We start from the raw sequence: 14484 nt of genomic DNA, 5'->3' as shown, positions 1-14484 counted from the left end.
CCGGGCTGGTGACCCCATGGAGGGGACCCATGCTGGAGCAGTTTGTGAAGAACTGCAGCCTGTGGGAAGGACCCATGCTGGAGAAGTTTGTAGAGGACTGTCTGCCGTGGGAGGGACCCCAGGCTGAAGCAGGGGCAGAGTGTGAGGAGCCCTCCCCCTGAGAAGGAAGGAGCAGCAGAAACAGCGTGTGATGAACTGACTCAGCCCCCATTCCCCGACCCCCTGTGCCCCTCAGGGGAAGGAGGTGGAGAAATCGGGCATAAAGTTAACCCTGGAAAGAAGGGAGAGGTGGGAGAAGGTGTTTAAGATTCAGAGTATTTTTATTCTCTCCTACTCTGATTTGAATTTTGTAATAAGTTAAAACTAATTTTCCCAAGTTGAGTCTGTTTTGCCCATGACAGTAATTGCTGAGTGATCTCTCCCTGACCTTATCTCGACCCACGAGCCTTTCTTTATATTTCCTCTCCCCTGTCCAGCTGAGGAGGGGAGTGATAGAGCAGCTTTGGTGGGTACCTAGCATCTAGTCAAGGTCAAGCCACCACATCAAAGAGCACATCCAAAATGGAAATGCTTTACATTACCCATCTCTACTCTTCTCGCTTCTTCAGCAGCCTTCTAGAAATCATCATTGCTGTCTGATAGTGAATAAAACTTTAAAAAATTAGACTCCTGTGTTACTGTAAACACCTGCACTCCAAATCTTTTTTGCCCAGAGTTGGGACATTGCCATCTGTTCCTTTTGCTCTTTCTCAAGTAAATCTATTGATTCCTAAGAAGGATTTTTGCACTGCTTTCAGTAGTTCTTCCACTTTGATCTGACCTATACTTTGCTCTTCTTCAGACAGCATAATACTTCCACACATCAGTCATCACCTTATTTGCATTTTTACTAGCTCTTTTAATACCTTAATAGGCTCGTGAGTTTTTGTACACATATTCAAATTCTTCTTTAAGTTGGCTTTGTTACTCAAGTGCATTCATTTTCATTAGCTATGTGGTATCTTCATCCATATAAGCAACATAACCAGCAATACCTTTTGTCGCAGCCTTCTCACTCGTATCCCAATTGCTGCCTGTTCCTGGAAATCCCACTATCTATACAGTTCAAAGAATCTACAAACCACACACAATCTTCAGACTCTTATCCACTCCTGCTCTGCTTTAGGAACAAGTTCCTCAGGTGACCTAGAAATCTCTAATTTTTGTATCACTTCATGCTTTAAACATAAAAGCTGAAACAGAGTAAATTTAACCCAAACTAGATTGGTAAATAATGCTCAGCTTCATCACTCACTTTCATATTTTTCTTTTTTTCCTGTTATGTACCCTATCAACTCTCACTGTATAGCATTTGTTACAGCATGCTGGTCTTCCTATGTATCTTCAAAACTTGCAGAACTTTTGGATCTATACATGTTAACAGTAGGGAGGAAAAAAAAAAAAAAAAAAAAAAGAGAGGAAAGTAGGAAAGTATAGACTTGATCTGGAAACAAGACATGGAATTCCACACACACCCCCAACAAGAAATCAAGAGAAAGCACCTGCAATTCACTTATATAAGACAACTTACTACATGAAACTGCAACATACAGGAGGAAAACTGTCCTTTTCACTCTAAATATTCCATCACCTGAAATACCGTATACTAGCTATACTTTACATACTGAGGTTTTACTAGGCTGTATCCCAAAACCACTGTAGTTTAAATGGACACAAGACTGAAGATACCAACACAAGATCAATTGACTTTAGGACAGATCGTTAATACCTGCTTTCTAATCGGATCTGATAACCAATTGTCTGGCCAATCTTTTCTCTTCTTTCTGCTGCCACTCTTTCAGCCACCGCAACAGCTGCCAAACGTCTTGGCTGAGTGCAAAATATACGACAGGGAGCTCCATTTTTGTAACAGTCGTCAAGAAGGAACTGAGGGATCTGTAAAGAAGTGGTTTAAATTTACTTTTTAGTTTGTTAAAGTCATAGCTTTTTTACCACACTGAAAAAATTTAACTGTTTCTCAATATTACGCAGGTTGCAAAAGGGTTCACAATAGGATTACCACTGAAAACGTACTTGAAGGGGCAGAAAGGCAACAAAAATTAATTTCTGATTTTAAGTTGAATATGTTTCAAAAAAAAAAATTGAAGCTTCTCTTTCCTGCTTCAGAGAAATCTATAAGAAAAACACCTGTAGGTAATCTTTCATTTTATCACAGTAATAGTCTAGATACTAAGAACAGAATGAGCTTTAGAAGGAAAAGGCCTAAGCAAAATTGGAGCTACTTTCCCTTCAATATTTTAAATTATTTTAACAAAAAACTAGTATCTATCAGAAAATTGTGTAGAACCATTTATACTTTTAGTAAGTATCTGCTGGCTTAGTATTTCAAAAGCAAGAAAGTGAATTAGAACACAAGACTTTCGACTGTATAGGAAACCAAAAGCCTTAAAACTAGGACAAAAAACCCCCTTATTACATAAAGATTAGAAAATTGGCATTAGCTTTGTATGAATACTATTATCTTTTTTATTTCATTAAAGAAACATACTTGAGTAGTTTTTCCTGATCCAGTCTCTCCTACAATCAAAACAACTTTATTGTCCTTTATTATCTTGACTATTTCCTCCTGTTTTTCAAAAACTGGTAGTGATTGCCTGAAGGAATCAAACTCCGATTCCCCTCTTTTCACTGGAACCTGGGGGATACCGTTGTTTAGTCGTCCACTTGCCTTGTTTACTTCTCTGTTTTCTGTGAAGAGAAGCTAACAATTTACTTAGACACATACAAAAGTAGGTCACTAAACACTGTTTAAAAATCGTACATAAAAATTAACATGACTTTATATGCATCCCTATAGATAAAAGTGACAAACCATTCACATTTAAAAGCTGTATTCATAGTAATGCATCCTGTTAACGGTGGTTGATATAAATATTGTTCAAGGGAGTAATTACTTTCATCGACATTTTGAACAAAACCAGACTATCCCAGTGCATTGCTCTAAGTCAAAAAAGGCCAGGAAGAGTAAAACGAGAAACAGAAACTAAACCCACAAAAGCAGCCTGGCATATTTTCTTGGCCTTTGTATCATGCTTACATATTCACACTTCTGCCTAGAAATATTCACTGTATAGTTAAACCTTTAAGTTACTCCAAACTGTCAAGCACTACTTCTGAGACAAAGATAACTTTACTGTGATCCATACGCCTTCTTTCACATCCTCACAGGTCTTTTCTGACCTCCTTTCAGTCAGTCTTACATAACCTAATGCTCTAGTCCATAAGATTTGTCCTAAATCCTACAAATTGAACCATGCTGTATCTAGACCCCCGGACTCACCCAGCACAGTGTGATGTATTAGAAAGCAATGCATAAGTAGTCAAAGAACCTGCACATCTTCAGAGGAACATCTTCAGAGGACACTACTTCAAATTCAGTATTGTAAATGCTACTCTGTAATTCCTTAATAATTATTTTCCATAACAATGAAAAGTTAGCTGTAAATTCAATAATACATATTTAATGTGATTAATATATTAAATTACAAGCACTGTCTTACCAAGACAGACTCGGGCTAACAGATTAAAAGAGCCAAAAACCATTCTGGAGAAGTAAAGAAAGATAAATTTTACACTGTTCATTAGTTTACGCTTTATATTCCTAAGGAATTGCTTTTCAGCACTTTCAGTAGTTTCATTCTGTTCATTAAACAATCCTATTAGCTGAAACAACTGAAAAAGAAAACTAGCAAAGGAAGCACTTAAAGCATGAACCATCATAAATCAGAAATATCCAAGGAAACAAGCCATACTGGTACAAGTGTTTTCTGTGCACTAAGTCCAGCTTTGCACACAGAAACACAGCATAACTCTTACGCTCATCACTGTTAAAGCAATAACCTTGCTAAAAGCATTGTTTAAAAACAACCCACAATATACCAGAAGTTTGTCTTCCAGTGAACTTTCATATTCTAGAAAGCAAGAAGTCTAGTAGTAAGTAAGGCTAACTACTAAGGCTAACTACTAAGGCTAACTACTAAGGCTAACTACTAAGGCTAACTACTAAGGCTAACTACTAAGGCTAACTACTAAGGCTAACTACTAAGGCTAACTACTAAGGCTAACTACTAAGGCTAACTACTAAGGCTAACTACTAAGGCTAACTACTAAGGCTAACTACTAAGGCTAACTACTAAGGCTAACTACTAAGGCTAACTACTAAGGCTAACTACTAAGGCTAACTACTAAGGCTAACTACTAAGGCTAACTACTAAGGCTAACTACTAAGGCTAACTACTAAGGCTAACTACTAAGGCTAACTACTAAGGCTAACTACTAAGGCTAACTACTAAGGCTAACTACTAAGGCTAACTACTAAGGCTAACTACTAAGGCTAACTACTAAGGCTAACTACTAAGGCTAACTACTAAGGCTAACTACTAAGGCTAACTACTAAGGCTAACTACTAAGGCTAACTACTAAGGCTAACTACTAAGGCTAACTACTAAGGCTAACTACTAAGGCTAACTACTAAGGCTAACTACTAAGGCTAACTACTAAGGCTAACTACTAAGGCTAACTACTAAGGCTAACTACTAAGGCTAACTACTAAGGCTAACTACTAAGGCTAACTACTAAGGCTAACTACTAAGGCTAACTACTAAGGCTAACTACTAAGGCTAACTACTAAGGCTAACTACTAAGGCTAACTACTAAGGCTAACTACTAAGGCTAACTACTAAGGCTAACTACTAAGGCTAACTACTAAGGCTAACTACTAAGGCTAACTACTAAGGCTAACTACTAAGGCTAACTACTAAGGCTAACTACTAAGGCTAACTACTAAGGCTAACTACTAAGGCTAACTACTAAGGCTAACTACTAAGGCTAACTACTAAGGCTAACTACTAAGGCTAACTACTAAGGCTAACTACTAAGGCTAACTACTAAGGCTAACTACTAAGGCTAACTACTAAGGCTAACTACTAAGGCTAACTACTAAGGCTAACTACTAAGGCTAACTACTAAGGCTAACTACTAAGGCTAACTACTAAGGCTAACTACTAAGGCTAACTACTAAGGCTAACTACTAAGGCTAACTACTAAGGCTAACTACTAAGGCTAACTACTAAGGCTAACTACTAAGGCTAACTACTAAGGCTAACTACTAAGGCTAACTACTAAGGCTAACTACTAAGGCTAACTACTAAGGCTAACTACTAAGGCTAACTACTAAGGCTAACTACTAAGGCTAACTACTAAGGCTAACTACTAAGGCTAACTACTAAGGCTAACTACTAAGGCTAACTACTAAGGCTAACTACTAAGGCTAACTACTAAGGCTAACTACTAAGGCTAACTACTAAGGCTAACTACTAAGGCTAACTACTAAGGCTAACTACTAAGGCTAACTACTAAGGCTAACTACTAAGGCTAACTACTAAGGCTAACTACTAAGGCTAACTACTAAGGCTAACTACTAAGGCTAACTACTAAGGCTAACTACTAAGGCTAACTACTAAGGCTAACTACTAAGGCTAACTACTAAGGCTAACTACTAAGGCTAACTACTAAGGCTAACTACTAAGGCTAACTACTAAGGCTAACTACTAAGGCTAACTACTAAGGCTAACTACTAAGGCTAACTACTAAGGCTAACTACTAAGGCTAACTACTAAGGCTAACTACTAAGGCTAACTACTAAGGCTAACTACTAAGGCTAACTACTAAGGCTAACTACTAAGGCTAACTACTAAGGCTAACTACTAAGGCTAACTACTAAGGCTAACTACTAAGGCTAACTACTAAGGCTAACTACTAAGGCTAACTACTAAGGCTAACTACTAAGGCTAACTACTAAGGCTAACTACTAAGGCTAACTACTAAGGCTAACTACTAAGGCTAACTACTAAGGCTAACTACTAAGGCTAACTACTAAGGCTAACTACTAAGGCTAACTACTAAGGCTAACTACTAAGGCTAACTACTAAGGCTAACTACTAAGGCTAACTACTAAGGCTAACTACTAAGGCTAACTACTAAGGCTAACTACTAAGGCTAACTACTAAGGCTAACTACTAAGGCTAACTACTAAGGCTAACTACTAAGGCTAACTACTAAGGCTAACTACTAAGGCTAACTACTAAGGCTAACTACTAAGGCTAACTACTAAGGCTAACTACTAAGGCTAACTACTAAGGCTAACTACTAAGGCTAACTACTAAGGCTAACTACTAAGGCTAACTACTAAGGCTAACTACTAAGGCTAACTACTAAGGCTAACTACTAAGGCTAACTACTAAGGCTAACTACTAAGGCTAACTACTAAGGCTAACTACTAAGGCTAACTACTAAGGCTAACTACTAAGGCTAACTACTAAGGCTAACTACTAAGGCTAACTACTAAGGCTAACTACTAAGGCTAACTACTAAGGCTAACTACTAAGGCTAACTACTAAGGCTAACTACTAAGGCTAACTACTAAGGCTAACTACTAAGGCTAACTACTAAGGCTAACTACTAAGGCTAACTACTAAGGCTAACTACTAAGGCTAACTACTAAGGCTAACTACTAAGGCTAACTACTAAGGCTAACTACTAAGGCTAACTACTAAGGCTAACTACTAAGGCTAACTACTAAGGCTAACTACTAAGGCTAACTACTAAGGCTAACTACTAAGGCTAACTACTAAGGCTAACTACTAAGGCTAACTACTAAGGCTAACTACTAAGGCTAACTACTAAGGCTAACTACTAAGGCTAACTACTAAGGCTAACTACTAAGGCTAACTACTAAGGCTAACTACTAAGGCTAACTACTAAGGCTAACTACTAAGGCTAACTACTAAGGCTAACTACTAAGGCTAACTACTAAGGCTAACTACTAAGGCTAACTACTAAGGCTAACTACTAAGGCTAACTACTAAGGCTAACTACTAAGGCTAACTACTAAGGCTAACTACTAAGGCTAACTACTAAGGCTAACTACTAAGGCTAACTACTAAGGCTAACTACTAAGGCTAACTACTAAGGCTAACTACTAAGGCTAACTACTAAGGCTAACTACTAAGGCTAACTACTAAGGCTAACTACTAAGGCTAACTACTAAGGCTAACTACTAAGGCTAACTACTAAGGCTAACTACTAAGGCTAACTACTAAGGCTAACTACTAAGGCTAACTACTAAGGCTAACTACTAAGGCTAACTACTAAGGCTAACTACTAAGGCTAACTACTAAGGCTAACTACTAAGGCTAACTACTAAGGCTAACTACTAAGGCTAACTACTAAGGCTAACTACTAAGGCTAACTACTAAGGCTAACTACTAAGGCTAACTACTAAGGCTAACTACTAAGGCTAACTACTAAGGCTAACTACTAAGGCTAACTACTAAGGCTAACTACTAAGGCTAACTACTAAGGCTAACTACTAAGGCTAACTACTAAGGCTAACTACTAAGGCTAACTACTAAGGCTAACTACTAAGGCTAACTACTAAGGCTAACTACTAAGGCTAACTACTAAGGCTAACTACTAAGGCTAACTACTAAGGCTAACTACTAAGGCTAACTACTAAGGCTAACTACTAAGGCTAACTACTAAGGCTAACTACTAAGGCTAACTACTAAGGCTAACTACTAAGGCTAACTACTAAGGCTAACTACTAAGGCTAACTACTAAGGCTAACTACTAAGGCTAACTACTAAGGCTAACTACTAAGGCTAACTACTAAGGCTAACTACTAAGGCTAACTACTAAGGCTAACTACTAAGGCTAACTACTAAGGCTAACTACTAAGGCTAACTACTAAGGCTAACTACTAAGGCTAACTACTAAGGCTAACTACTAAGGCTAACTACTAAGGCTAACTACTAAGGCTAACTACTAAGGCTAACTACTAAGGCTAACTACTAAGGCTAACTACTAAGGCTAACTACTAAGGCTAACTACTAAGGCTAACTACTAAGGCTAACTACTAAGGCTAACTACTAAGGCTAACTACTAAGGCTAACTACTAAGGCTAACTACTAAGGCTAACTACTAAGGCTAACTACTAAGGCTAACTACTAAGGCTAACTACTAAGGCTAACTACTAAGGCTAACTACTAAGGCTAACTACTAAGGCTAACTACTAAGGCTAACTACTAAGGCTAACTACTAAGGCTAACTACTAAGGCTAACTACTAAGGCTAACTACTAAGGCTAACTACTAAGGCTAACTACTAAGGCTAACTACTAAGGCTAACTACTAAGGCTAACTACTAAGGCTAACTACTAAGGCTAACTACTAAGGCTAACTACTAAGGCTAACTACTAAGGCTAACTACTAAGGCTAACTACTAAGGCTAACTACTAAGGCTAACTACTAAGGCTAACTACTAAGGCTAACTACTAAGGCTAACTACTAAGGCTAACTACTAAGGCTAACTACTAAGGCTAACTACTAAGGCTAACTACTAAGGCTAACTACTAAGGCTAACTACTAAGGCTAACTACTAAGGCTAACTACTAAGGCTAACTACTAAGGCTAACTACTAAGGCTAACTACTAAGGCTAACTACTAAGGCTAACTACTAAGGCTAACTACTAAGGCTAACTACTAAGGCTAACTACTAAGGCTAACTACTAAGGCTAACTACTAAGGCTAACTACTAAGGCTAACTACTAAGGCTAACTACTAAGGCTAACTACTAAGGCTAACTACTAAGGCTAACTACTAAGGCTAACTACTAAGGCTAACTACTAAGGCTAACTACTAAGGCTAACTACTAAGGCTAACTACTAAGGCTAACTACTAAGGCTAACTACTAAGGCTAACTACTAAGGCTAACTACTAAGGCTAACTACTAAGGCTAACTACTAAGGCTAACTACTAAGGCTAACTACTAAGGCTAACTACTAAGGCTAACTACTAAGGCTAACTACTAAGGCTAACTACTAAGGCTAACTACTAAGGCTAACTACTAAGGCTAACTACTAAGGCTAACTACTAAGGCTAACTACTAAGGCTAACTACTAAGGCTAACTACTAAGGCTAACTACTAAGGCTAACTACTAAGGCTAACTACTAAGGCTAACTACTAAGGCTAACTACTAAGGCTAACTACTAAGGCTAACTACTAAGGCTTAAGACAACTTACTACATGAAACTGCAACATACAGGAGGAAAACTGTCCTTTTCACTCTAAATATTCCATCACCTGAAATACCGTATACTAGCTATACTTTACATACTGAGGTTTTACTAGGCTGTATCCCAAAACCACTGTAGTTTAAATGGACACAAGACTGAAGATACCAACACAAGATCAATTGACTTTAGGACAGATCGTTAATACCTGCTTTCTAATCGGATCTGATAACCAACTGTCTGGCCAATCTTTTCTCTTCTTTCTGCTGCCACTCTTTCAGCCACCGCAACAGCTGCCAAACGTCTTGGCTGAGTGCAAAATATACGACAGGGAGCTCTGTTTTTGTAACAGTCGTCAAGAAGGAACTGAGGGATCTGTAAAGAAGTATTTTAATTTACTTTTTAGTTTGTTGAAGTCATAGCTTTTTTACCATGCTGAAAAAATTTAACTGTTTCTCAATATTACGCAGGTTGCAAAAGGGTTCACAATAGGATTACCACTGAAAACGTACTTGAAGGGGCAGAAAGGCAACAAAAATTAATTTCTGATTTTAAGTTGAATATGTTTCAAAAAAAAAAATTGAAGCTTCTCTTTCCTGCTTCAGAGAAATCTATAAGAAAAACACCTGTAGGTAATCTTTCATTTTATCACAGTAATAGTCTAGATACTAAGAACAGAATGAGCTTTAGAAGGAAAAGGCCTAAGCAAAATTGGAGCTACTTTCCCTTCAATATTTTAAATTATTTTAACAAAAAACTAGTATCTATCAGAAAATTGTGTAGAACCATTTATACTTTTAGTAAGTATCTGCTGGCTTAGTATTTCAAAAGCAAGAAAGTGAATTAGAACACAAGACTTTCGACTGTATAGGAAACCAAAAGCCTTAAAACTAGGACAAAAAACCCCCTTATTACATAAAGATTAGAAAATTGGCATTAGCTTTGTATGAATACTATTATCTTTTTTATTTCATTAAAGAAACATACTTGAGTAGTTTTTCCTGATCCAGTCTCTCCTACAATCAAAACAACTTTATTGTCCTTTATTATTTTAACTATTTCCTCCTGTTTTTCAAAAACTGGTAGTGATTGCCTGAAGGAATCAAACTCCGATTCCCCTCTTTTCACTGGAACCTGGGGAATACCATTGTTTAGTCGTCCGCTTGCCTTGTTTACTTCTCTGTTTTCTGTGAAGAGAAGTTAACAATTTACTTAGACAGATACAAAAGAAGGTCACTAAAACACTGCTTAAAAATCATACATAAAAATTAACATGACTTTATATGCATCCCTATAGATAAAAGTGACAAACCATTCACATTTAAAAGCTGTATTCATAGTAATGCATCCTGTTAACGGTGGTTGATATAAATATTGTTCAAGGGAGTAATTACTTTCATCGACATTTTGAACAAAACCAGACTATCCCAGTGCATTGCTCTAAGTCAAAAAAGGCCAGGAAGAGTAAAACGAGAAACAGAAACTAAACCCACAAAAGCAGCCTGGCATATTTTCTTGGCCTTTGTATCATGCTTACATATTCACACTTCTGCCTAGAAATATTCACTGTATAGTTAAACCTTTAAGTTACTCCAAACTGTCAAGCACTACTTCTGAGACAAAGATAACTTTACTGTGATCCATACGCCTTCTTTCACATCCTCACAGGTCTTTTCTGACCTCCTTTCAGTCAGTCTTACATAACCTAATGCTCTAGTCCATAAGATTTGTCCTAAATCCTACAAATTGAACCATGCTGTATCTAGACCCCCGGACTCACCCAGCACAGTGTGATGTATTAGAAAGCAATGCATAAGTAGTCAAAGAACCTGCACATCTTCAGAGGAACATCTTCAGAGGACACTACTTCAAATTCAGTATTGTAAATGCTACTCTGTAATTCCTTAATAATTATTTTCCATAACAATGAAAAGTTAGCTGTAAATTCAATAATACATATTTAATGTGATTAATATATTAAATTACAAGCACTGTCTTACCAAGACAGACTCGGGCTAACAGATTAAAAGAGCCAAAAACCATTCTGGAGAAGTAAAGAAAGATAAATTTTACACTGTTCATTAGTTTACGCTTTATATTCCTAAGGAATTGCTTTTCAGCACTTTCAGTAGTTTCATTCTGTTCATTAAACAATCCTATTAGCTGAAACAACTGAAAAAGAAAACTAGCAAAGGAAGCACTTAAAGCATGAACCATCATAAATCAGAAATATCCAAGGAAACAAGCCATACTGGTACAAGTGTTTTCTGTGCACTAAGTCCAGCTTTGCACACAGAAACACAGCATAACTCTTACGCTCATCACTGTTAAAGCAATAACCTTGCTAAAAGCATTGTTTAAAAACAACCCACAATATACCAGAAGTTTGTCTTCCAGTGAACTTTCATATTCTAGAAAGCAAGAAGTCTAGTAGTAAGTAAGGCTAACTACTAAGGCTAACTACTAAGGCTAACTACTAAGGCTAACTACTAAGGCTAACTACTAAGGCTAACTACTAAGCTAACTACTAAGGCTAACTACTAAGGCTAACTAGTTTCTTAGGGACCAAATCTCTTTTGGAAGACAATGAAACAAAACCCCAAACTTTTATCAAGAACATGGATTTTTAGAAGCAGAACAGCCAGTCTCATTCTTATCAGGGTGTTCTTATACGGCAGTCATTGTAACACTTCTCTCTTCAATCTCACCTCACGGAACTTGTAGGAACTCACATTTCAGAAACATACTTCCAAATAAATTTGTTTGGATCTGGCTCAAAGATTCAAAAGTAACTTGGCATAAGGGAGACATTGGAATGTGGGTGACATGACTGCCTAAGTTCCTCATGACACCAGTTTTAGAAGACCCTATATTAACAATTCAAAGTCAAGAAAATTAATGGGTTTGTTTGGAGCGGGAGGGTGTCAGCTGGGACGGAAGAAGAGACAGAAAATAAAGATTTTTGTTTTGTGGTTGGGTTGTGGATTGGTTTGGGTTTTTTTTAAGCAGTGTTGATTCACAAGTTCATATCAGAAGATACAGTGAACATACCAGATACAACAGCACACGCATTTCCTCGCTCTGTCTTTGGCAGAAGTTCTGTTCGTTCTTTAATTGTGACAGGAAATCTCTGAATTAAACTCCAAACAGCATGTTTCGTACGGGGAGCCAAGCAACAAGTCATTACGGCGTGTGTTAGTTCTGACCCATCCTTCTTCCTTACAGTCAGGTATCGATTTGCTCCTTTTCTGGGAGAAAAAAAAAAATGTATTTTAGGAAAGTAACCTACTTACCTCTATGTAATAATCTTTGACCATAATTCTGTCAAGATGGCTGTCATATTATTTTAAAGTCTAATGTCTTCCTTACCTCTATGTAATAATCTTTGACCATAATTCTTTCAAGATGGCTGTCATTATTTTAAAATCTAATGTCATAACTAGAAACTTCAAAACAACGTCCCATGTAGCACAACACACACCAAAATAACCGAAGCATCCACAATATCCACCATCAAAACCACCCTCTATTCACATGAAGTGGCGTAGCACAGACACTGTAGACTTCGTATGACTGTGCCCAGCACAAGCTTACAATTAGGCCTCCATAATGTGACACTGTTCTGCTACATTTCTGTTAAACGTCTATTACTGCATTTGCTTCCCAAAAGACAGCCAGCTCCATCAATCACTCTATCAACCAATACAGAAAGGTACTATACAAAACTGATTTCTACACTAATTTAAGAGATTTAGAGGTTAAAAATCAACAAATAGACACAACGGGCAAACAAGCAGCCTTCTAGTGATATTCCAAGCCTTAATGAAATCCAGTAAACAAAACTAGATTCCCAGGTTGCTCATTATCAAAGATTTACAATGTAGAATTAGAGCCAAAACACTTCATCATAGAATCATAAAGGTTGGAAAAGGATTCCACAATCATCAAGTCCAACTGCCAACCCAACACCACCATGCCTACTAAACCATGTCCCGAAGTGCCACGTCTACAGGATTTTTGAACACCTCCAGGGATGGTGACCACCACTTCCCTGGGCAGCCTGTTCCAATGCTTGACAACACTTTCAGTGAAAAAATTTTTCCTGATGTCCAGTCCAAACCTCCCCAGATGCAACTTGAGGCCATTTCCCCTCATCCTATCACCCGTTACCTGGGAGAAGAGACCAACACCCAGGTTGCTACCTGTCAGGCAGTTGTAGAGGGCGATAAGGTCTCCCCTCAGCCACCTCTTCTCCAGGCTAAACAACCCTACTTCCCTCAGCTGTTCCTCATGAGACTTATGCTCCAGACCCCTCACCACTTCTTTGCCTTTCTCTGGACACGCTCTAGTGCCTCACTGTCCTTCTTGTAGTGAGGGGTCCAAAACTGAACACAGCACGCAAGGAACGGCTTCACCCATGTGAGTACAGGGGCACGATCACTGCCCTGCGCCTGCTGACCGCGCTATTCTTGACACAAGCCAGGATGCTGTTGGCCTTCTTGGCCACCTGGGCACACTGCTGGCTCATATTCAGCCTGCTGTCAACCAGCACCCACAGGTGCCTTTCCGCCAAGCAGCTCTCCAGCCGCTCTCCCCCAAGCCTGTAGCGTTGCCTGGGGTTGTTGTGACCCAAGTGCAGGACCCAGCACTTGGCCTTGTTAAGCCTCACGCAACTGGCCTCAGCCCATTGATCCAGCCTGTCCAGGTCCCTCTGCAGAGCCCTCCTCCCCTCACAGCAGATCAACGTCTTACATCTTAACTGTCAAGGTGTAAGAGTCTATGCAAACCCCTTGGGCACACAATAGTGCATGAAAAACAGAACAGATCTGGCTGAAAAATCTTTTTTGTGGATCCATGATATCCATAAAACAGTGTAAGGTCAAACTATCTCCAGTTAAGCCTGTCAGAAGTGTTTTTAAGCAGACACAAAGCAAAGCACAAAGACACTTAACTTGCTTTTTAAACTTTTTTCTCTAATACTATCCACAGCAACAGTGCAGGATATGCGGAAACACAGATCATTTTAAGGCTAGTCATGAAATTCCAGACATTTGCGCCAAAATAAAGAAAGTAATAAATAAAATTCAGACTCCAACTTACCCTGTACTTTTAGATATCAGTCCAAGAGACTGACAGAGCCGGTGAACAAATGCTCTTTCAGTACTAGTGAAAGAAGAAGGAAATTCCATTTCTAGAAAGATAATCAAAAGAGCAAACATAACAACGCGACACGCAGCATTCATGACGGATCATCCCGACGGCACGAGCTCTTCAGTCCCCGAGCCCCTCGCGTCCTCCCGCCAACACCGGGACTGCCGGCAGCGCTGTACCTTCGTCCCGCACGGGGGCGCGGG

The 14484-nt window shown here is 38.7% G+C and overlaps 1 protein-coding gene across 2 annotated transcripts in view; it reads right to left on the bottom strand.

The window, feature by feature from the left end:
- Positions 1–14319, bottom strand: part of YTHDC2 (YTH domain containing 2) — a 39305-nt gene extending 24986 nt beyond the window's left edge. For both annotated transcript variants that reach the window (XM_035888482.1, XM_035888483.1), the window contains exons 1-4: positions 14231–14319; positions 12182–12378; positions 10118–10317; positions 9339–9505 (exon numbers count right to left, since the gene is read on the bottom strand). In XM_035888482.1, the coding sequence (XP_035744375.1) occupies positions 9339–9505; positions 10118–10317; positions 12182–12378; positions 14231–14319 (653 nt within the window). The remainder of the gene's footprint in view (positions 1–9338; positions 9506–10117; positions 10318–12181; positions 12379–14230) is intronic.
- Between the last annotated feature and the right edge of the window lie 165 nt (positions 14320–14484).

This window comes from Egretta garzetta, unplaced genomic scaffold (assembly GCF_000687185.1).
Source record: "Egretta garzetta isolate BGI_Z169 unplaced genomic scaffold, ASM68718v1 scaffold271, whole genome shotgun sequence".
Classification (NCBI taxonomy): Eukaryota; Metazoa; Chordata; class Aves; order Pelecaniformes; family Ardeidae; genus Egretta; species Egretta garzetta.
The sequence above is the reverse complement of the archived record's forward strand: the minus strand, read 5'-3'. Positions and strand labels throughout refer to the sequence as shown.